This window comes from Ranitomeya variabilis, chromosome 3 (genome assembly GCF_051348905.1).
Source record: "Ranitomeya variabilis isolate aRanVar5 chromosome 3, aRanVar5.hap1, whole genome shotgun sequence".
NCBI classification, from domain to species: Eukaryota; Metazoa; Chordata; class Amphibia; order Anura; family Dendrobatidae; genus Ranitomeya; species Ranitomeya variabilis.
In genome coordinates this window covers 395,537,683-395,561,326 of record NC_135234.1, presented here as the reverse complement: position 1 = coordinate 395,561,326, position 23,644 = coordinate 395,537,683, and the positions used below count along the sequence as shown (strand labels likewise).

The 23,644-nt window shown below is 45.8% G+C and overlaps 1 protein-coding gene and 1 long non-coding RNA gene across 2 annotated transcripts in view; one reads left to right on the top strand and one right to left on the bottom strand.

Moving 5' to 3' along the window:
* Positions 1-15,015: 15,015 nt before the first annotated feature.
* Positions 15,016-23,644, bottom strand: part of LOC143816118 (uncharacterized) — a 336,272-nt gene continuing 327,643 nt past the window's right edge. Inside the window, exon 3 of the long non-coding RNA XR_013223891.1 lies at positions 15,016-15,043. This is a non-coding gene — a long non-coding RNA (uncharacterized LOC143816118). The remainder of the gene's footprint in view (positions 15,044-23,644) is intronic.
* Positions 16,929-23,644, top strand: part of IFNLR1 (interferon lambda receptor 1) — a 79,539-nt gene continuing 72,823 nt past the window's right edge. Inside the window, exon 1 of the mRNA XM_077296112.1 lies at positions 16,929-17,144. Coding sequence (XP_077152227.1) covers positions 17,084-17,144 — 61 coding nt within the window. The 5' untranslated portion in view covers positions 16,929-17,083. The remainder of the gene's footprint in view (positions 17,145-23,644) is intronic.

Here is a 23,644-nt window from a genome sequence, read left to right as displayed (position 1 = left end):
GACACTGACATAGCCTTCCAGTCAAGGACTGGATTATGGGTCTGTAACCATGGCAGCCCCAAAACAACCAAATCATGCATTTTATGTAGAACGAGAAAACGTATCACCTCGCGGTGTTCAGGAGTCATGCACATGGTAACCTGTGTCCAATACTGCGGCTTATTTTCTGCCAATGGCGTAGCATCAATACCCCTAAGAGGGATAGGATTTTCTAATGGTTCAAGAATAAAACCACAGCGCTTAGCAAATGAGAGATCCATAAGACTCAGGGCAGCACCTGAATCTACAAACGCCATGACAGGATAAGATGACAGTGAGCAAATCAAAGTTACAGACAGAATAAACTTAGGATGCAAATTACCAACGGTGACAGGACTAACAACCTTAGATATACGTTTAGAGCATGCTGAGATAACATGTGTAGAATCACCACAGTAGTAGCACAAGCCATTCCGGCGTCTATGAATTTTCCTCTCATTTCTAGTCAGGATTCTATCACATTGCATCAAATCAGGTGTCCGTTCAGACAACACCATGAGGGAATTTGCGGTTTTTCTATCACATTGCATCACATCAGGTGTCTGTTCAGACAACAACATGAGGGAATTTGCGGTTTTGCGCTCCCGCAACCGCCGGTCAATTTGAATAGCCAGGGACATGGTATCATTCAGACCTGTGGGAATGGGAAAACCCACCATAACATTCTTAATGGCCTCAGAAAGGCCATTTCTAAAATTAGCGGCCAGTGCACACTCGTTCCAATGTGTCAGCACGGACCATTTCCGAAATTTTTGGCAATACACCTCTGCCTCGTCCTGGCCCTGAGACATAGCCAGCAAGGCTTTCTCTGCCTGAATCTCAAGATTGGGTTCCTCATAAAGTAAACCGAGCGCCAGAAAAAACGCATCAATATCAGCCAATGCCGGATCTCCTGGCGCCAACGAAAAAGCCCAATCCTGAGGGTCACCCCGTAAGAATGAAATAACAATTTTTACTTGTTGAGCAGAGTCTCCAGACGAACAAGGTTTCAGGGACAAAAATAATTTACAATTATTCCTGAAATTCCTAAACTTAAATCGGTCTCCTGAAAACAGTTCAGGAATCGGAATCTTGGGTTCAGACCTAGGATTTCTGGTAACATAATCTTGTATACCCTGCACACGAGCGGCAAGCTGGTCCACACTTGTAATCAAGGTCTGGACATTCATGTCTGCAGCAAGCTTAAGCCACTCTGAGGTAAAGGGGAAAAGAAAAAAAAAAAAAATGAGAGAGGGAAAAAAAACCTCAAAATTTTCTTTCTTATAATCCCACTTCTGCAATGCATTAAACATTTAATACTGGCCTGGCATACTGTTATGACCCCAGTGGACAGGGTCTCAGAGGAACGTGTAAGTCTGCAAGATACAAAAATCCAGCTCATAGGGCTGTGGTAACTGGGTTGACCGAATAGCTACTCCTAACGCCAACACTAGAAGTAGCCGGGGATCATGCCTACGGTGATCGCTAGATGACTCGCGCCAGCCGGAGAATCTAACTACCCCTAGGAGAAGAAAACAAAGACCTCTCTTGCCTCCAGAGAAAGGGACCCCAAAGCAAGATACAAGCCCCCCACAAATAATAACGGTGAGGTAAGAGGAAATGACAAACACAGAAATGAACCAGGTTCAGCAAAGAGAGGCCAGCTTACTAATAGCAGAATAAAGCAAGATAACTTATCTGGTCAACAAAAACCCTATAAAAATCCACGCTGGAGATTCAAGAACCCCCGAACCGTCTAACGGTCCGGGGGGAGAACACCAGCCCCCTAGAGCTTCCAGCAAAGGTCAGGATACAGATAGGAACAAGCTGGACAAAAATACCAAACAAAACAAAAGCAAAAAGCAAAGAAGCAGACTTAGCTTGAAAAACAGGAACCAGGATCAGAGGACAAGAGCACAACAGATTAGCTCTGATTTCAACGATGCCAGGCATAGAACTGAAGGTCCAGGGAGCTTATATAGCAACACCCCTGAACTAACGGCCCAGGTGAGGATATAGGAAAAGACAGACGCTCCAGAGTCAAATCACTAATGACCACTAGAGGGAGCAAAAAGCAAAATCACAACAGATGACCCTCCACACCTCATGTTATGGAACCTAAAGATCCCACACAGAATGATTGACTCCCCAGCTTTCCTAAGCCATGTATTATTGCCACTACAGTCCCCCACACCATGTATGTGTAAAGGTGTGAAAGAGCTATCATACCCCTAAAGACAACATCTGCAAGTACTGTATTTGAATATGTGTTGACATGGTTTTATTGTATTGTATGAGTAATGTGCTATGTGAATCTGCATAGAATTATATAGGCACTAAGTGAAGTAGTTAATGTAATGTATTGTGATTATTTATTATTATTATTATTATTATTATTATTCATTTATATAGCACCATTAATTCCATGGTGCTGTACATGAGATTAATGTATTATGTTACTCATGTATATTGTGTTGTGAAAGTCTAGAATTAAGTTTAGAGTATAAGGTATAGGAAAGCACATAGAGATTAACCCAATGTGGCTTGAGAATACTGTGTGACGCTGGGCTGTGTGGTATCATCTAATGTAAAATCTTGCTCCATAGCCACCTGATGGGCATTCAAAGCTTCCTCTTTGAGATTTTGCAGCGAGTATTTTAATAGAGAGATCAGCGGGATGGTTAAGCTGATAATAGCGTCATCCGCACTCACCATCTTAGTGCAGTAATCAAAGTTTTGAAGAACCTCACATGTCAGCAATCCACACCCACTCGGCAGTTATGTGTGGGTGCTGAGTGTTGCTCTGACGGGCATTGAAAAGTTGGAGTTCAGACACTGCCCTCTGCTGCTCACTATGCCTTGCCATCATATGAAAGGTCGAATTCCAGCATGTGGGCAGGTCACAAATCAGTCGGTGATGAGGCAAATTAAAGAGCTGCTGCAGCGAAGCCAGACCCAAGAAAGCCCGAGATGCCTTTCGGAAATGGACACAGCGTACCTTGGCAAGTAGGTCTGGCAAGTCAGGGAATGCTTTTAAAAACCTCTGTACAACTAAGTTCAGCATGTGGGCCATGCATGGAATGTGTACCAGCTTGCCGAGCTTTAAATCCGCCACCAAGTTATGCCCAGTATTGCACACAAAAATACCTCGTTGGAGGTTCAGCGGGGAGAGTCACTGATCGGTCTGGTCTTTAATTTTCTACAACAGCTCTGCTGCGTTGTGAGCTTTATCACCAAAACAGAGGAGCTTCAGCAGGGCGTGCTGAGGCTTCACCAAGGCAGTGCTACAGAGCACCCAGCTGGGGAGTGATCAGGTGGCTAGTTCAGCTGAGGATGAGGAGGAGTAGGAGGAGGATGAGAGACAGGAACTGGTATACGAGGAGACTGAGACCGTGATGGAAGTTGGGCCCGCTATTCTTGGTGTGGGTAAGATTTGTGATGTCCCAGCCTCTGACTCTGTCCCAGACTCCACCAGGTTCACCCAGTGTGCCATCAGGGAAATGTGTGAAGGTTAAATCAGCTGCACGCTCAATCATTTGCAAAAATATTTAACATATGAAGATATTTTCACCACATTGAAGAGACAAAACAATAATTTTTATGTGATGGGCAGAAAAATCAAGTAGCGTGTGACGTTTTGACCTTGTCTGGGTCTTTTTTTAAATGACGCTAGAATTGATTTTAGATGTTGCATGGCTAAAGGTGCTGGGGGTTAAATGTAGCATTCCTGTCCAGAAGAACTTGTCCACACGTCTGTGGTTAGGTGGGCCTTCCCTGTGACTGTGACTGCATTGGCCAGAGCATGGCTGATATTGTGTAACACATGCTTCTGTAAAGCAAAGACGGCATGAGTCGCCCACCAGGGCAATGGGGATACTCGGTACCGGGTCCAGTCGGTCTTAAAGGGGATTTCACGTGGCTGCGACCCGATCTGTGGCCCTGGGACTCAATTAAAGGTGAAAGGTCTTTTAAGGGTATTGTGAAAGTCTATTTTCCTGATGCCACCTGTGGTTCTCGGTCAGTAGGGACCGACACCGCTTAAAGGGGTCCTCTGGGGTGATGGTATGGTGGCTTGATGGTGACACTTCCCACTGGTGAAGCGGGGTCCCCAGGGCTCCCAAGGTGTATAGCAAGGATGGTGGGTTGCCAATAAAAAAGTGGAGGACACAAGTTGTAAAGTCTTTACCTGGTTTACTGAAATGGTATTTAGCCTGAGTCCAGGGTACTGGCAACAGGTACAGAAGGAGTCCAGGCAGCATAGAAACAAGTGGAAATCCCCTTGGCAGGTCAGGTTGGGACCCTTCCACTATACACTGGGTTTCTCATACCTAGCTACCTGTGGTTTGCTGGCAAAGTACTCCTTTCTCTCTCTCCTGTCCTGGGACAGAACCTGCACGGCAGGCAGCTTGAGCTATACTCCTGGGGGTCTCTGACACGGTGACTCCAGGCTCTATCTGCTGCTGTGCCTCAGGTATGGTATGGGCAGTATACTTATAGTCCTATGCCCTCCGGCTCTGCTGTGGATCTTACAGCTATCCACAACCTCGGGCTCCCGGTGCCCGGTTTCTGTGCTCTGGCTCTTAGAGGCCTAATCGTCGCCTCCTTGAGCCCTCAATCTCTCCTCTGCTCCTTTCCTGTCTGCTCCAGACTGAACTGTTCTCACTGGTCTCCTGGGACCAACTATCTCTGTCCACTGTCTCTCTCAGACTGGTTGACTCCTCCTCCAGACCAGGATGTTTATTCAGGAAAGCTGCCCTAAAACCGGGTTTTGAGCTTCCCCTCCTGGCCTGGATTCAGAAGGTGTTCTGTGTGTGATTTACCTGCCAAAGGAATTTCCTCTTGTTTCCAGGCATAGCACTACCCTTCCCGAGAGGAAGGCAGCACTACTGTGGTACCCAAACTCCTGGGGTGCCAAACGGCACACCGAGAAAAATAACGGCGGCTGGGAAAGCGAGTATTGTGGGGCTGACACCGCCAAGAGGTCACGGAAAGACTCAGTTCCCACAAGCTGAAACCGCAACATTTCCAGGGCTAGGGATCTGGCAATGTGGGTGTTTAGCATTTGGGCCTGTAGGGACAACTGAACGCTGTGCTGGGACAATGAACTGGATATGTTTGCCAACTGTTGTGTCTGTGCAAGCGCAGGTTGTGGGCAGGAGGCATCAGCGCCTGCTTCATGGATAGCAGATAGGTTCCACCCACCTACTGGGGTTCTTGGCTGCCATGTGCTTCTGCTTGCTGGTGGTGCTCAGGTTCGCAGTGTTCTTGCCTCTTCTCAGCTTAGTATGGCAGATGCTGCAAATTACAGTTTTGTCTGAAGGACTTTCAGAAAAAACTGCCATACACAGGAACAACGCACCCTTGGCCTGTTATCTAGCAGAGTGGCGGGGCTCTGTCGAACAGTTGACAGAGTTCTCCCTCTGGTTAAACCACTACCTCTTCTTGCCTGTTTGTGTGCTATGGATCCATCCTTCTCTGCACTGCTGTGCTCACTGTGTGTGCCACCGTGCCAGGTTGGATCAGTGACCTCATCAACGACCACATCACCTTCCAATTCATCAATCTGATCCTCCTTCTGAGTTGCGATATTTTGCTGACCTGATGGCAACTGTGTATTATGATTATTTTCTACCTCTTCAGACATGATTTGACCTTCCCCAATGTGGCTTTCTCCAGGCCGTGGGTGCTCAAATGTTTGTGCATAACTGCTCTCCACCTCCTCTTGACCCTCTTTAATGGTGCATGGTGAGAGGCCAGAATAATTACAAGGGAATGGAGTGTCCAGCGTTGAGGAAGGAGGACCAGGTTGAGAATTGTGTGGCCCTGCCTCTTGGATACTGAGATTGGACCTTGTGGAAGTTTTGGTGGTGCTGCTTGTCAACACACTGGAGCCTTTGTCTGCCATCCAACCCACAACATCCTCGCACTTGTTGGGTTTGACTGTGGTGTAGCGCACAGACCAAATTTTGACAGGAAGCTAGAGCGAGATAAATTCACCTTCTGATCTTTCACATGGCATTGGCGGGCACCACCACATCCACGTCCTCGTTCCTTAACGTCACCCTTTCCCATATTGAATGCGTTATGGCAAAAAAATGTCCTGGCTTTCTTTGTCACAAGTACCCTCACAGAGATGTTATGTACAAATTCCCTGTATCTAGCAATGTGTGGGTAATTTTTTTTTAGCTATCAGCTTTAATACACACGCCAACAGCAGGCTCAGAAAAATTACTAGTAAATAGTGATGTTTGCGTATGTCAGCAGGCTTTACGCCAGATGCACAACTGCTACATAAATATACGCTATTTCAGCAATAGGCGAGGAATATTATTTAGCTCTAAAAAAGATGTTTAGTATATGCTGGCACTGAGGAATATTATTTAGCTGTAAAAAAAAAGTTGTTTAGTATATGCTGGTACTGAGGAATATTACTTTGCACTAAAAAGAGCTGTTTTGTATATTATGGTACTGGATATGAAACCCTGCATCGCTCCCTACTCCCACAATCTGTTCCTACACTATAAACAATGCAATCTAGCAGAGATCTGCAGCATGTACCTGCAATGCTAACACCCTACCTGCCTTTACCTCTCCCTTGTATTAAATCTCTCCCTACGCTATCTCAACCTAATAGAGAACTAATCTTCACTTTAAGTAGCTCTTAGAAGAGATTTTGGACTCAGAATCTCTCCCTATACGCTGCTTTCTCTCTCCCTACGTTCTCACCACGCTGTTTCCGCATTTAATGTGCACACAATGGCACCGGCAAGGCTTAAATATCCCCCTATGACACTGTAAGGCCAGCCAATCACAGAAATGCCACAACAAAGATAGCGATGGCATTCCTGTGATTGGCAAACAAGCCCAGCATGTTCATTGGCTGCAAATAAAGTGCCAAACATGCTGGGCGGGTCCCTCGAATATACAGAGGCAAATAGCTAAAATTACTCACCGAATAACAAATAGCCCGAACAGCGTACTCTTCATGCGAGTAACGAATAGTTCCGAATGCATTCGCTGATCACTACCATTATCGTAGCCAAAGTGCTCAAAATACTTTAGTCGAGGCCTTACCAGAACCCATGCAGGTTGACCGCTTTGCTCTTGCCAGTCAGCGACTGAGGGATCGTCGCGCTAAAGGCCAGTGCCTGTATTGTAGAGCTATGCTTCATTCCATTCGAGTCTGCCCGGTGAGACCGGAGAAGCTCCAGTGTCTAGGGGCGGTAGGAGAGGCCTCTCCATATGGAAAGGAAATCTCCCTACCTCTGACCCTTATGGTAGCCATGACATCTGGTGAATCCCAGTTTGTTGAGTTGGCGTATTTGGATTCCGTGGCAGCCGGAAATTTTATCGTCCAGTCTGTAGTGGATCGGTTCCAAATCCCAGTTTATCCACTCAAGAACCCCCTAGCAATAACATCTGTCGATGGGAGAACTCTTCGGGAGATGGTTAATTTGGCTACTGAGCCGCTAGAGGTCCATATTGGGATGCTTCACACTGAGAAGACTGCCTTCTATCTTCTTTCCCACATGTCTCACGCCTTTCTCTTAGGCCTACCATGGCTATGGCAGCACGAACCTGTGTTGGATTGGAGAACTGGAGTAGTGCTCTGCTGGGGACACTCATGTCAGGAGAAGTGTCTGGCTCCAGTATGTCCAGTTAAGGTCCCATCTTGTCCGGCATCGCTACCCGGTTTCCCATCTGCCTATTGGTCCTTTGCCGATGTGTTTGACAAGAAGGAAGCAGAGGCTTTGCCGCCCCACAGGCCGTATGACTGACATATCGACTTGATTTCTGGATCCACACCCCCTAGAAGCCGAATTTACCCTCTGTCCCCAGCTGAGACTCAAGCTATGTCTGACTACTTTCAGGAGAATCTGGCCAGGGGGTTCATTCAGAAATCCTCCTCTTCTGCTGGAGCCAGGTTTTTCTTTGTTAAGAAGAAGGATGGATCACTCCGCCCCCGTATTGACTATCGAGGTCTCAATCAGATAACGATAAAGAATAAATACCCTATCCCATTGATTCCTGAGTTAATTGACCGATTAAGAGGTGCTAGGATCTTCACCAAATGAGACTTAAGAGGTGCCTACAATGTAATCCGCATTCGCTGGGGAGACGAATGGAAGATGGCTTTCAACAACAGGGATGGACATTATGAATACTGAGTAATACCCTTTGGTCTCAGTAATGCACCGGCAGTTTTTCAAGGATTCGACAATGACATCTTACGGGACCTGCTTTATTCCTGCGTAGTCGTGTATCTAGATGATATTCTAGTATTTTCCTCGGATCTGGTCTCCCACAGATGAGCAATTTGGCAGGTTCTCCAGTGTCTTAGAGAATCGCCTCTACGCCAAGTATGAGAAACGCGTTTTCGAACAGTCCTCTCTTCCCTTAGGCTACATTATCTCGGATACCGGACTCAGGATGGATCCTGAGAAAGTCTCTTCCATCCTTAAATGGCCGCTGCCCATGGGAGTCTAAGCAATTCAGCGATTCCTTGGCTTTTCTAATTACGATCGGCAATTCATTCCTCCTTTCTCCGTGCTGACTGCTCCTATCTCTGCTATGACCCGAAAGGGAGCCAATCCGAAGAACTGGTCCTCCGAAGCTGAAGAGGCCTTCCGTTCTTTTAAACGGTCCTTCTCCACCGCTCCTGTTCTGCATCGCCCTGACTTGAGCTAACAGTTTTTCCTTGAGGTGGATGCATCCTCGCTAGGGGCTGGAGCTGTGCCTACCCAGAAGTCCTCCTCGGGTCTCTGCGTGACCTGTGGTTTCTTCTCCGCTCCAGAGCGCAACTACTCAATCGGGGACCAGGAGTTACTCACCAATAAGATTGCTCTGGAGGAGTGGCATTACCTGCTGGAGGGCGCAGTCTGTCCTGTGGTCATCTATATGGACCATAATAACCTGGTGTATCTTCAGTCTGCCCAGAGACTTAAACCTCGCCAAGCAAGGTGGTCTTTATTTTTTGCCCGCTTTAACTTTCTTTTGCATTTCAGGTCCGGTGACAAGAACGTCAGAGCAGATGCCCTCTTTTCGCTCTTTTTTGTTCGAGGATCAAGAGGAGGATCCACAATTTATCATTGAACCATCTAAGATGGTTACTGTCGCCCCAGTCAGTCTGTCAAGAATTCCACCAGGCCCTTGTGGCTGAATCCGAGAAGGAGCGAGTTTTATCTTGGGCCCACTCGTTTAAGGTGGCTGGTCACGCAGGACAAAGGAAGACTACAGCTGATTTCTTGCCACTACTAGTGGCCGTCCATGAGGAGAGAGATCTATGCTTACATGGCTGTCTGTCCGATTTGTGCCCGCAATAAAGTCCCCGGTTCTCTCCTGCCATTACCTGTACCATCTGGTCCATGGCAGCACATGGCTATGGACTTCATTACAGATTTGCCAGTATCCGAGGGTTGCACCACCATCTGGGTAGTCATGGATCGCTTCTCTAAAATGGCACACTTTACCCAGGTGTCTGCTCTCCTGTCCGCTTCTGAACTGACTGACAGCTTCATCTAACATATTTTCCGCCTGCACAGATTTCCTAGTCACTTTGTGTCTGATCAAGGTTCCCAGTTCACTTCCAAATTCTGGCGAGCTCTCTGTAAACATCTGGATATCGTCCATGGATTTTGTAAAGTTGTGGGAGGACACTGAAGCCACCGTTGAAGCATCCTCCGCCCGCATGAAGAGACATGCAGACAAAAGACGTCTGTATCCTCTGTGCTTCCGTCCTGGTGATAAGGTATGGCTTTCGTCCAGGTATGTCTGGCTGAAGGTTCCTTTTTATAAATTGGATCCTTGTTTTTTCGGACCTTTCAAGGTGTTGAAATGGATCAACGAGGTCTCCTATAAATTGAAGCTGTCTTCTTCTCTGCGGATTCCAAATTCCTTATGTATTCATGTATCTCTACTGAAGTCTGTCTTCCTGAGTCCATTCTTCAAGGATCCCAGTACGACGCCCATGCCAACCGCCTTGGATGATGTTTTTGAAGTGGAGAACGTCTTGGTCATGAAGAAGGTGAGAGGCAAGACCTTCTTCCTCATTGACTGGAAGGGTCCCAAAGAAAGATCCTGGGAGCTTAAGGAGAATATGCATGCTCCGATTCTCCTACAGAAATTCCTCAATGGCCTGAAGAGGAGGGGGTATAAAGGGGGGGTACTGTTAGCACCACGCCAGATCCCTGCCCTGACAAGCAGCGTCTCCAGCGTGCCTCTTCACTCACCCATGCTGCGGATGGTTCTTCCCTTCCCCATGCTCTGCATGCTTCCAGCTGGTCCTCTGGTATGTTCTTAGGGCACGCAAGTGGGCACTCCAGCCCTCTTAAAGGGCCAGTGTTTGCACTCTCTATTTCCTCCCCAGCCAATGGCTATGGCACATTCTGTATATATTGCTTCCTCCCCACTCGGGAGGTGCCTGAGCAACCTTCCTGTTTACAGTCTATGTTGTGCAAGGTTGCATAGCAGTGCAAGTCTTGTCTGCTGCACGCTAGTACAAATCCTGCCTGCTGCACTCGGATGCAAATCCTACCTGCTGCACTTGGATGGAATTCCTGCCTGCTGCGCTATAAGTGCAAATCCCGCTTGCCGCACTCTGATGCAGATCCTGTCTGCTGCACTCTGACACAAATTGCTGCACTCACTCTGATGCAAGTTCTGCCTGCTGCTCCATCCAGTCTGTCCTTCTGGGTCCAGCTGCTGCACGACCATTTGTCTGCCCTGGATTGGCACCTGGCGCTCATCGGGAGCCAAGTCTAACCTCACCATCAGAGGCTCTAGTGAACAGTCAGGTGATTGCTTAGTCATGCCCCTCCAGGCTCTCGGTGGTCCATGGCACAGTGGTTCCACAAACCATGACTGTGACACCGGAAGCAGCAATGTATGTCGGCCAAAGAGAATTCAAGGGCACTACAATTATCTACTGCTAGGGCTCAGGAGCAGCCACCTATCTCAGCTGAGGAGAATTCAAAGTGACCCTAACCTAAAATCGGCGACTAGAAGAAAAAAAAGTTTTAAAATGGAGGCCGGGAGCTAAAATGGCAGCCCTAAGTGCTTGTTACACTATATATGTATGAGGTGGCCAGGGTGGTAGTCCTGGCAAGGAGATGCTGCGTTGCCACACCCTGACACCCCACAAAGGAAACACAAAGTCCCGTCTGCTGTGTATAATGTGTATCAAGCTGGTGTTTATTCCGCAGCATGTTCATTCTTTGTGCGGTTTACACCTGCTCCATTATAGGAATTCGCAGGTCTAAAACCGCAGGTGGAATCCGCATAAAATCCGCTGTAAATCCACAGGTAAAACGCAGTGCGTTTTACCTGCGGATTTCTCAAAACAGGTGCCGAAATATCCGCAGAGATTCCATCTACGTGTGCACATACCCTAAAACGTTGGAAAACAGGAAAAATAGCACCATACAATCCTTCATGTATATATACAAAATCTGAAAGCACCCCTATATACTGAGGTTGAGAGCGGAACTCTCTCCCCAAATGCCTCAAGGGCATCCACTCCCCAGGACAACTCCAAAAGCAGTAGAACAAGAAAAAAACGGAGTAACGCAGTCCCAAACAACATAATAAAATAAGTACAAAGTTTATTAAGACAATAACCATAAAATCATACAAACATGTATATATATGTATATATGTCTGCTGTACGCAGCATATATTAAGCAGGAGTATGAAACTAAGAGGACATAGCAGTACAACAGGTGGGGGTCATATGGCAGGGAAACATCCCTATAGTGTGCACTGAAATCAATATCTAATTGCCAGGTAAAGAGGGCAGTACTAATAGCTCACAGAGCATTAACAACACACATCAGGCTGCCCCCCACAAATGACCATACGGCAAACATGATTAGTATACAAAGTGCACACTTACCCATATATTAGAGGAGTACCCCGCCACACGCCACCTGGAGGCCCTGGACGCGCATTTCGCGTTGAGCTTTTTCAACAGGGAACACTATAGTACATGTCTATCATGTTTATATATAAATAGTACCGGAAATGGAGCTGGAGGGAGTGGCGCATGCGCAGTCGCGGCCCGCACATAATACTCCTCCCCATCGGCAGCCGTCATAGCGGAGCGTCCATGTGGGCGGAAAACCGCCAGATGACGTCACATAACATGGGCGCGCCGCTCATAGTGATAGCCGCAAGGGGGGTGTGAGCGCCAAGGTCAGCAACCGCGCATGCGCACCTCCAGCCGCCATTTTACCGGAGACCAGAGGCAGAACCATGACCACAGCAGCTACACTGAAAGTGAGGTAAAACAAAGAACGTACATTAATAATAATAATAAATAGTGACCAATTATGATAGTCTGAATACAAACCAATCAATGTACAGTGAAACATATGCGAAATAAAGTGCTAATAGTGCATTATATGTGCAATATAACAAGAATCAATAAAGCAATACAACAATAAAACAAATCATGTGAAAACATCTATTACTACATATGGGGAGTGCATTAGTATAATGATATAGGAACAATAAATAAGTAAGACATCTCCATTGTTCTCTGTGCACTGCGTGAAGATATTCCATGTAGCTCGCAATCTCTGGACGCCATAAATATGAGAAGTGGAGTAAGAGACTAAAAAAACACAAAAAGACAACATAAGTGAAACAAATAAATTAAAAAATGAATGGAAACAAGGGAATAATGTCAGAGAGAGGAAAAAATACTCAAAAATTGTTTACCTAGTATGGAATACCACATAGAAGGATGAAAAACATGGAAATACAAAAATGTGTCACAATTTGTGACAAATTAAGTCACAAAAATGGGCTGAAGCTTAGTTGTTCATTGAGTCCTCTGGGGGCGAGGGTGTCAAGGGTGACAATCCATCTGCACTCACGTTGCGCCCGAATCTTACTCAGATTGCCACCCCTGACACCTCCATGGACTCTATCTATACCCCTCACCTTCAAGCCACTGGGGTCGGAGCCATGATGTATCCGAAAATGCCTCGGCAAAGTTTTTAGGTTGGATAAATCCATAACCTCCTTGGCAGCCGCAATATCACGTACATGTTTGCGTGTCCTAACTTTGAGCTCTCTTGACGTGAGACCAATATATATCAGGGAGCAGGGACATGTGGCATAGTATATCACAAATGTAGAGCTACACGAAATATACTCACGGATCTTAAATTCCCTGCTCCCATCCAATGTCTCAAATGTCTCACATCTCAAGATGTTAGGACACGCGACACAAGCACCGCAAGGATAACATCCCTGTCGTGGTTTATTTGTGCCAAAAAAAATTCTTAGTTTTGGCCACATAGTGGCTCTCCACCAAATCATCTTTAAGATTTCTACCTCTCCGTTGTGTCATTAGAGGAGATTTAGGAAGCTGCGATGCCAGAGTCCTGTCGGTCAATAATACAGGCCAATGTTTGTTAAGGCTCTCACGGATCTGACCCCAGTGGCAATTAGAGGTGGAAATAAACCTAACCCCAAATTCGTCAGGTGGCTCAATTCTCTTTGAATGTAACAATAGATCACCCCTACGTGCTGCTTTAGCCCATCTATATCCTGCCCTGATGCACCGACGACTGTAGCCACGATCTTCAAAACGCCTAGTGAGGATGGCAGACTGCCTCTCGAAGCGGGCCTCGGTCGAGCAGACCCGCCTATTCCTCAAAAATTGTCCAACTGGGATGGCTTTAATAACAATAGTTGTGTGCCGATGATGCATGAAAAAATGAATTAACCGATGTTTCTTTTCTGAATAAATCAGTTTCAATAAACCCATCCCTGCCGACATGTAATGTGATATCCAAAAAATCTATTTGACTCCTGTGCCACGTGTAAGTAAATTTTAGATTAAAATCATTGCTGTTGAGTTCCTGCATAAAACTGGCTAGGCTGGTCTCGTCACCGTTCCAGATCATAAGCACATCATCGATGTAACGAAACCAGCCCACCACCTGGTCTGTGGCACGTGCCCCGTCCCCCTGAAAAATGTGTCTCTCCCAATAACCCAAAAATAAATTTGCATAAGACGGGGCACATGCCGCACCCATCGCAGTACCCTGCAACTGTAAATAAAATCTATCTTTAAATACAAAATAATTATGAGTCAAAATAAATTCTAGTAACTCCAAAATAAATTCTGAAAAGTGACCATCCCAGTTGGTACAATTGAGGAAGAAGCGGGCCGCCCTTAATCCATCAGTGTGCCTGATTGATGTATACAATGATTCAATATCAATAGTTACCAGAAGCATCCCCGCCTCGAGAGACAGCCCATCCATCCTCCTCAAAACGTCAGTTGTGTCTCTGACATAGGAGGGCAACGTCTCCACCAGAGTCTTAAGGTAGAAATCAATAAATTTGCATACATTTTCACAAAGCCCTCCTATGCCAGAGACAATGGGCCGACCTGGTGGGTGTACAGCATCCTTGTGCACCTTAGGCAGGACATAGAACGTGGCGACCCTGGGAAAACTTGGCAAGAGGCCATCCTTAACCTTTTTGGGGATGAGACCTGACTCATTAGCTGCCCCTACCAGCCACTCCAAGTCATTCTGGAAAACCTGAGTAGGGTTTTTCTGCAAAACCTGATATGTGTCCTTGTTCCTCAACTGCCGAAGTGCCTCTTTTTCATATTTCTCGGTTGGCCAGATCACCACATTCCCCCCCTTATCTGCAGGTTTAATGACCACAGTATCTAGGGATTGTAATTCCCTCAGGGCCTTCCTCTGTTCACTAGTCAAATTGTCATTATGAAGTTTCCCTGATATTTTCATAAGATCCTCCGTTACCAATCTGCAGAAGATCTCTATCTGTGGGCACAAAGAGAAGGGGGGGAAAGTGGTAGATCTTGGCACAACCGAGGATGGAAAATTACCTATATGGTCAGGTTGTTGTTCTTTAAGTAAGTCTTCCAAGGCAGATAAAGCCACAGCCTCTGCATCATTAGATTGATCACCGTTGAGATTTCTCTGACCATGTAGTTTCTTAAGCAGCAACTTGCGGCAGAATAATTGAGTATCCTTCATGGCTGTGAAAAAATCAAACCGGTTAGTTGGTACAAAATTAAGCCCAAGTTGTAATACCTCATATTGAGTTTTGGATAGTGGATAAGAGGAAAGGTTAATCACCTCTAAGTTAGTAGTTTTGGCTTTACGCTCATAACTCGATGGAGAGTTTCCCTTCCTTTTATTCACCCCATGTTTTCCCTTCACAGATCTTCCTGGTTGAACCTTCCTCATTATTTCTCCACTATTCAAAATGGATTGTTCGGATGTCATACTGGATCCATACATAGAACTTATAGATGAGATGGATCCGGATCTAGAATGCAATGGCGGGCGGTTCTTAGCCCTGAATGTCTTCCATCTGAACACCCTGTTCTCACGGTAATCCAAATTATCCCTCTGTAGTTTTTTTGTTTTAGTGGTACTGATCTCCTGTTCCCACTTTAGAAAGTCCTTCTCTAGATCCCCGTTTAGTTTGTCCAGGGCCTCTGATGTCAAATCACCCTTAATTCCTGTCTGGAGGTCATCAATTTCCTTCTCCAAATCTATCAATTTGGTTTCATCCAATTTAATTAGCAATTCAATAAAACCTCTGGAGCATTTGGTGGCGATTTCCTCCCATTCTGCCTTAAATGTCTCATCCTCAACTCAGAATGATGGGAAAATTTGAACTCTTAATCCGCTAGGGATTAAATTACGAATTAGGTATTGTCCCAGGGTCGCCTTATTCCACCAGAGTTTCGTCCGTCTGTGCAGTAGTGTCCTAAGTCTGGTAATCCTCTCTCTGTGATCCCCACCACTCAAAGTACTAGTACCGACAGTGTCCTCCTTGAACACCTCCTGTAAACGGGACAACCAAGTCTGGTCCCGTGTGCGGAAATCCATGGGCTTTAGATTAGATGCTGTGAAAAACACAGAAAAGTCAAATATATATACAAAATCTGAAAGCACCCCTATATACTGAGGTTGAGGGCGGAACTCTCTCCCCAAATGCCTCAAGGGCATCCACTCCCCAGGACAACTCCAAAAGCAGTAGAACAAGAAAAAACGGAGTAACGCAGTCCCAAACAACATAATAAAATAAGTACAAAGTTTATTAAGACAATAACCATAAAATCATACAAACATGTATATATATGTATATATATCTGCTGTCCGCAGCATATATTAAGCAGGAGTATGAAACTAAGAGGACATAGCAGTACAACAGGTGGGGGTCATATGGCAGGGAAACATCCCTATAGTGTGCACTGAAATCAATATCTAACGCAGTGCTTTTTACCTGCGGATTTCTCAAAACAGGTGCCAAAATATCCGCAGAGATTCCATCTACGTGTGCACATACCCTAAAACATTGGAAAACAGGAAAAATAGCACCATACAATCCTTCATGTGTTTCGTCGGTGTACGGCAAACTTACTTATACTTGTCTTCCTATTACATAGTTGGATGTTATTGTCCATCCTCACCCCACCAGACAACTTGCGCTTCACCATTGTTCCCTCTTGCAACACATGAAGTGGAGTTAACTGATCACTTGTTGCCTAGTATATCTCATCCTTTCACAGATGCCAATGTATAACAATAACGATCAACACAATTATCATTGATTTCAATGTTATGACTGAGCTATGGAAAAGCAATACAAAGATGAAGAAATTCAACATTTTCCCATAAGGCCAGATCCACACATTCAGTATTTTACCTCAGTATTTGTAAGCCAAAACCAGGAATGGAACAGTCAGAAGAAAAGTATAATAGAAACATATGCACCACTTCTGCATTTATAACCCACTCTTACACTCTTACTTAATACTTAACTTGTGAAGATGGCCTAAAATAGAATCTTCAGCACCGCTCATTCATTACGTGTGTGATACTTGAGTAAGAACCTGGAAGGAAAGGGTTGCAGGCTCAGCACACACCCTAGTGGACTTCCCCAGTGGGCGGACTGAAACCGTGGAAGTGCTCAGGTGCTGTGTTTGTTGTAAATGAGTCAGGAAGCCTGGCCAGCACTGTCATGAAGAAATGCCGCATTTCTATACGGGGATTGTACCGTAACCATGTCTGGCTGTGTCATGTGGACCCTTCTATGTGTGAGCTGCATGGCGGGCTATGTCACAGGTATGGCTTTTTAGATTATGATAATTGGATCTGATTTCCTAAAGCTGGAACAGGACAGAGAAGTTACATTCCACATTTGGCAGAGTGGAATTTGACTTTTCACTTTATTTACCTGCAGTCCTAGTAAAATAACAAGCTGCATATGATATGGAGTTGTACCTTATGACAGACTGCGGCTTGTTGTTTTATTACAGACGTCAAGGTAAACACCTGACAATAGCAAGGATCGCCTAGAAGCAAGTGCCTTTAATGGCAGTGGAGAAATATGTGCTTGGTATAGGTATAACGTCGTCTAAGTTCTAAATATTTTTTATTATCAATGTGCTATAACTTGTATGTATGACAGAAATGCGAACAAGCGAGACTATGACAGCTCAGAGGCGTCAGAGCTGTCAGTCCGTCACGTAACCTCAGGCAGATTTCCCATAATGTTTCACCTGCTCGTGATGTAAAAGCTGTACACTTGTACAGTATACAGAAATCCCTCCTTATAGTCTCGCCCATTCTGCCGATGTCATGAGAAAGGCGATAGACCGTAAACAGCTGAGTGTGTGACTCTTGGACATTTCCTGGAAATTATAATATTAAAGAGGTTATCTACTACCTGGACAACCTCAGTTAAAATAAAAAAATATATATATTTACCTCCTGCACAGGCGCTGAGGCTCACGTGACATTATGCTATGTGAGCCCTGACACCAACTGGCCGCCGCTGTCGGGCTGCTATTCTCACTACTTCTGCATGACGTGAAGATATGTTGTTATTGTTTTAAAATAAGTACCCCCCCCCTTAAAAGAGTTTGTACAGGTTGTGAACAACTATTTGATTAGGGATTTTTGCAAAAATGTGCATTTTGCTTGTAGGGGTAAATCCTGCTGACCATCAGTAGGTTTATATGAAATATGAGAGCTATATATTGATCAATAAAAAGAGGAGCATTTTATATCCACAGCACAGGTGCCCAACCATTTCTGGTCCAAGGAGAACATCTCAATTTTACTGCTTGTAAGGGTGCAGTCAGACGGCCGTATAAAATTGGACGAAGAACGTAGCACAATCCTCGGACTGGCCGGCGGCTCTCCCGACCGGAGTGTGCATACATATCCACACATAATAGATAGCCGATTGTTCCGCTGTCAGCTACCGCCACCTCCCTGAGTCCTCCATACACCGGAGTGTTCACTATGCTGCACACACCTGTGTTCTTTACAAGAGACCTACTGCCGGACTTCTCTAGCGGCAGCTTATATAGCAGAGGTCAAAAGGATTGGTAATTCCGAATTGGATATGCTCCGACCTTCAGGGTGACCCATCCTTGTCAGCCTTTTCAACCGATATTAGTCTAATGTATACGGGTGACCATTAAGGGCACGCTTATCTTTAAAGAAGACCAACTGATTTTCAATTTTTGCATTTTTTTTCCTGCCTTTTTTACAAACCAATCCAAGTGGGGTGAAATTCTGAGAAGAAGAAAAAAAAAAACTAATTCCAAAATCGCTTTTTTTTCTTTCTTCTCCAGGTCAGTACAATTCCAATGATAACAGACTTGTAGAAATTTTGTTTTATATTTTAGTGGGTAAAAAAAACAAAAAAAACCTGCCACTATATTTCTGAGATTCTTAGCTTTTAGGGTATGTGCACATGTAGATGGAAGTTCTGCCGACTTTTCCGCACCTGTTTTGAGAAATCCGCAGGTTAAAAGCGCTGCGCTTTATCTGCGGATTTTATGTGGTTTTTGTGCGGATTCCACCTGCGGTTTTACACCTGCGGATTCCTATCATGGAGCAGATGTAAACCGCTGCGGAATCCGCACAAAGAAAGAACATGCTGCGGAATAAACAACGTAGCGTTTCCGCCCGTTTTTTTTTTCCGCAGCATGTGCACTGTGGATTTTGTTTTCCATAGGTTTACATGGTACTGTAAACTCATGGAAAACAGCTGCAGATCCGCAGCGTCAAAACCGCTGTAGATCCGCAGCAAAATCTGCAACGTGTGCACATAGTCTTATATATTTTTTGTTGATAGAGCTGTATGAGGACTTGTTTTTTTTTTTTCTGTGAAGAGCTAATTCCTACTGTTTTAGGGTTTATTTTTAAACTTAGAAAAAGGGAGTGATTCAGGCTTTTATTTGATTATTTATTTTAACACACACACGTAGCCTTCTCCATATACCTGCAATTGACCTGTTGATGTACAAGTACATCACACAACACGGTGTTAAATAAAACAACAAAATGCATTATGTCAAAGATGTTCAAAGAACAATCAAAAAGGGAGAGAGTGTCATGTCACGCATTTCTTCCTAACTTTCTGCACTAAGCAATGCGTGCTTCTCTAAGGCTACTTTCACACTAGCGTCGTGCACTGCACGTCGCTATGGGTCGTTTTGTAGAAAAAAACGCATCCTGCAAAAGTGCTTGCAGGATGCGTTTTTTCTCCATAGACTTGCATTAGCGACGCATTGCCACACGTCGCAACCGTCGTGCGACGGTTGCGTCGTGTTGCGTCGGTCCGTCGCCACCAAAAAACATTGCATGTGGGGGAAAAAAGGACTCCATTTTCCAGTTCACCACCTGACAGCACCATTGGAGGACGTCATTCTTACCCTCAGTGGGACAGGAACAACAAGCGGTTAAAAGGACCCTCCCCACTCCACCCACCAGTGTTTTTCCTGTCCCACTGCGGATAGGAACGGCAAGCTTTTCCTCCGACGTTGCTGTGCAGATGGTGGGGATCGGGGGGCCCAGCCTTTCCCTTACCTGCCGCAAGATATCTGTGACTGATACCTGCGATGGGGGGTCCCTCAGCCTCCCCAGTGTAGCGCTGCTCCTGGGATCGGATCCGTTCCTCCATACTGGGGGCTCTCGGTCCGGGCACCTGTTTGCTGGGGGATGTATGCGGGGGCCATCACCACACGGCAGTCGATCCCAGCATGCGGCCGCTTCCATTCCCGGCGAGCGCTCTCAGTGCAGCAGCCGCTGCTGGCTCCAGGACCTGCAGCAGCGTCACTTCCGGTTTGCGACGAGCGCCAGACAGAGGGATGCCAGCAACGGCGCAGGCCTCAGGAGAGGCCTTCCAGCACGGTCAGACCACGTGGGACGCGGTAAGGAGGGCAGGATCAACCAGGTGAAAAACAATATAAAAGGGGGTATGTGGATTAGGTGCCGCCGGCCATCCTGATAAGGAGCACCTGGCTATTGTACCGTTATAATGGAGGAATCCGCCAGACCTGAGGGGCCACAGCTGTCACAGGGGCAAGTGAGTAGGCTATTCAAAGCCATGCTACAATGCCTCCTGACTATTCCCTACCCCCCCCCATTCGGTGATTTCTGTATATTTTAGGGAGAGCCTCCCAACCCTGCACCTGAAAAGAAAAAGGCTGGGAAGAATTAATGTCCCATTTGCGCAGCTAGATTTCCTGAGAACTGGCGGAAACCGCTCTGCAAATATGCACATCTAAGGCTAGGTTCACATTGCGTTAGGGCAATCCGTTTAGCGCTAGCGGATTGCGCTAACGCAATGTTTTTGTAGGGGCCGCGTTCAGGGGTCGCGTTAACGTCCCCGCTCTCGCAGATCCCCGATCTGCGAGAGCAGGGAACGGACCTCGGGCGCGCCGCGGACGCTGCAAGCAGCGTCCGAGGCGCGTCACAGAAGAACGGCACATCACTAGCGCGAGCCGAAATAGGCACGCGCTAGTGATGCGCTGCAGGCGAAATTTACATTGCTGTCAATGGGTGCACTAACGGACCCGTTGCACGGCGTTAATTGCGACATTTTCGCCGTGCAACGCTGTCCGTTAGCGATCACCCACTAACGCAATGTGAACCTAGCCTAAGATCGTCGGCGAAGAACAGACCTCATTATTATCTAATATGAGAACAATGATACGTCAGGAGGTTCAGGCATCCATCTCGAGCCTGAATCTTTCCCAGACCAGCCAGACAGAACCGCAAACATCGCGGAAAAGACCAAGGGAGTCCAGCCCTTCTTCTGACCAAGAAGATACGGAGGGGTCAGATCAAGAAGAAAGGGAAGAACCATTAGGAAGAGGAAAGAAATATTTCTTCTCGGCAGCAGATACGGATGAACTCCTACATGCAGTACGTAATACCATGCAGTTATAGGACACTCAGGGGGAAACCTCAATCCAAGATGAGATGTTTTACCTTATAATCCAGATGATATAAAGGTTTAGGATGAAGTTCCTAAGATAGATGTGCCATTAGCAAAAGTGGCAAAGAAGGCGGCGATTCCGTTCGAAGACTCCTCCGCTCTGAAGGATCCGATGGCTCGCAAAGCAGATGGACTGTTGAGGAGAACTTGGGAATCCTCGGCTGCAATAATACGCTATAATATAGCAGCAACCTCAGTAGCCCGGTCCATGCATTTGTGGATGGACGATCTGGAAGAACATCTCAGGGCTAAAACTTCTAGAGATGTTATCTTCAAATCCCTACCATTACTAAAGCTGGCAACAGGTTTTATGGCGGACGCTTCGGCGGAATCAGTACGATTTGCCGCCAGAAGCGAATCTTTATCCAATGCAGCCAGAAGAGCAATCTGGCTAAAATCTTGGTCAGGCGATATTCAGTCAAAGAATAAACTTTGTGATATTCTGTTTTCAGGGGGTAAAGTGTTTGGGCCTATTCTAGACGACCTATTTGAAAAAGCCTCAGACAAAAAGAAAGGGTTCCCTGAGGAAAATACTAAAAAATACCAACCCTTTTGTAGATCCTGGCCTAGTCAGAAGACAGACTACAGGGGGAAAGGGAAGACTGGGAGATGGTCCTATCCCAAAGGTGGAAATAGGACGCCCCCTGAAGAAGTGTTGATGAAACGCGCGTCGGGGTTGGAGGGACCGGGACTCTTCACTCATCCTATGTAAGCATTACTATTGTTATTCATTATGATTCATTGGTATTCAATTGCAGCTCATAGCAAGCATGGTTTGGTGTTTGAGGAAGGACATTAAGCTTCCATAGCTGTTTGCGGAGCAATTGCTGGAGGGTGGAATGCATGCAGCCTCAGCCCCTTGCTTGATACTGTGATAGGCATTGTCTCGGTGTACCCGCATTAGGCTTCTTATAAGCGATAGACATTGAGCGGGTTTTTCACCTGTGATATAACAATTACCTTGCTGCGTTATTAATATAATAACTTGCACATGTGGATGGTAGTTAACAGTAACCTTGTGAGTCCCTCACAATCTGAGATAGTCCAGTTTATTAGTCCAATTGTTTTTTTTGTGTGTTTTTATATGGGATTTAATAAAAATTATTGTTATACTCTTTATATGGTGTGCTTTTGTCAGTTTCATTGCTGCTTGCAGCATGGTATGACACTGATTGTTTTCTAGAGTTTAGTCAGCACATGATTATTGTGGATCACATATTTGACTTCAACATTACTAAAGCTGGCAACAGGTTTTATGGCGGACGCTTCGGCGGAATCAGTACGATTTGCCGCCAGAAGCGAATCTTTATCCAATGCAGCCAGAAGAGCAATCTGGCTAAAATCTTGGTCAGGCGATATTCAGTCAAAGAATAAACTTTGTGATATTCTGTTTTCAGGGGGTAAAGTGTTTGGGCCTATTCTAGACGACATATTAGAAAAAGCCTCAGACAAAAAGAAAGGGTTCCCTGAGGAAAATACTAAAAAATACCAGCCCTTTTGTAGATCCCGGCCTAGTCAGAAGACAGACTACAGGGGGAAAGGGAAGACTGGGAGATGGTCCTATCCCAAAGGTGGAAAGGTAGAGACTCCATCTTCCAAGGTTCAGGCTCAGGTAAACCGAATAAATGACATCAGAGTGGGAGGCCGATTACGAAGGTTTCTGGGGGTTTGGCAGAAAATATCCAAAAACCCTTGGATTCTGCAGGTGATTGCTCACGGTTACAAATTAGAATTCACCAGTCCTCCTCCAGAAAGGTTCGTAGTAACCAGATCTTCTCCCCTCTTAAACTCTCCTATGTGGCCAGACATCCGGGAGTTGTTAGAAATAGAAGCAATTGTCCCAGTACCCATTTCAGAGAGAGGCAAGGGCCATTATTCACACCTATTTTCAATATAAAAAAAACCACCGGGCGACTCCCAGACGATTATAAATCTGAAACCCCTGAACAAATGGATTAGGTACATGAGATTCAGGATGGAGTCCATAAAGTCCACAATTCCTCTCATAGACAAGAACATGGTGATGTGCACCTTGGATCTAAAGAGTGCATACTACCATGTCCCAATACACGCTTGTTACCAAAAATTCCTGAGATTCGCCCTGACGAACAGAGAGGTAGTTTATCACTTTCAATTTAAGTGTCTCCCCTTCGGCCTAGCCTCGGCCCTAAGGCTATTTACCAAACTAATGTCAGAAGTAGTCGCCCATTTAAGGAATCAAGGTATTGCCATAGTACCCTACCTGGACGACTTTTTGATAATGGCAAGGTCAGAGAAACTTCTCAAAATCGACCGCGACTTCACTCTCCATTCTACAAGACCTGGG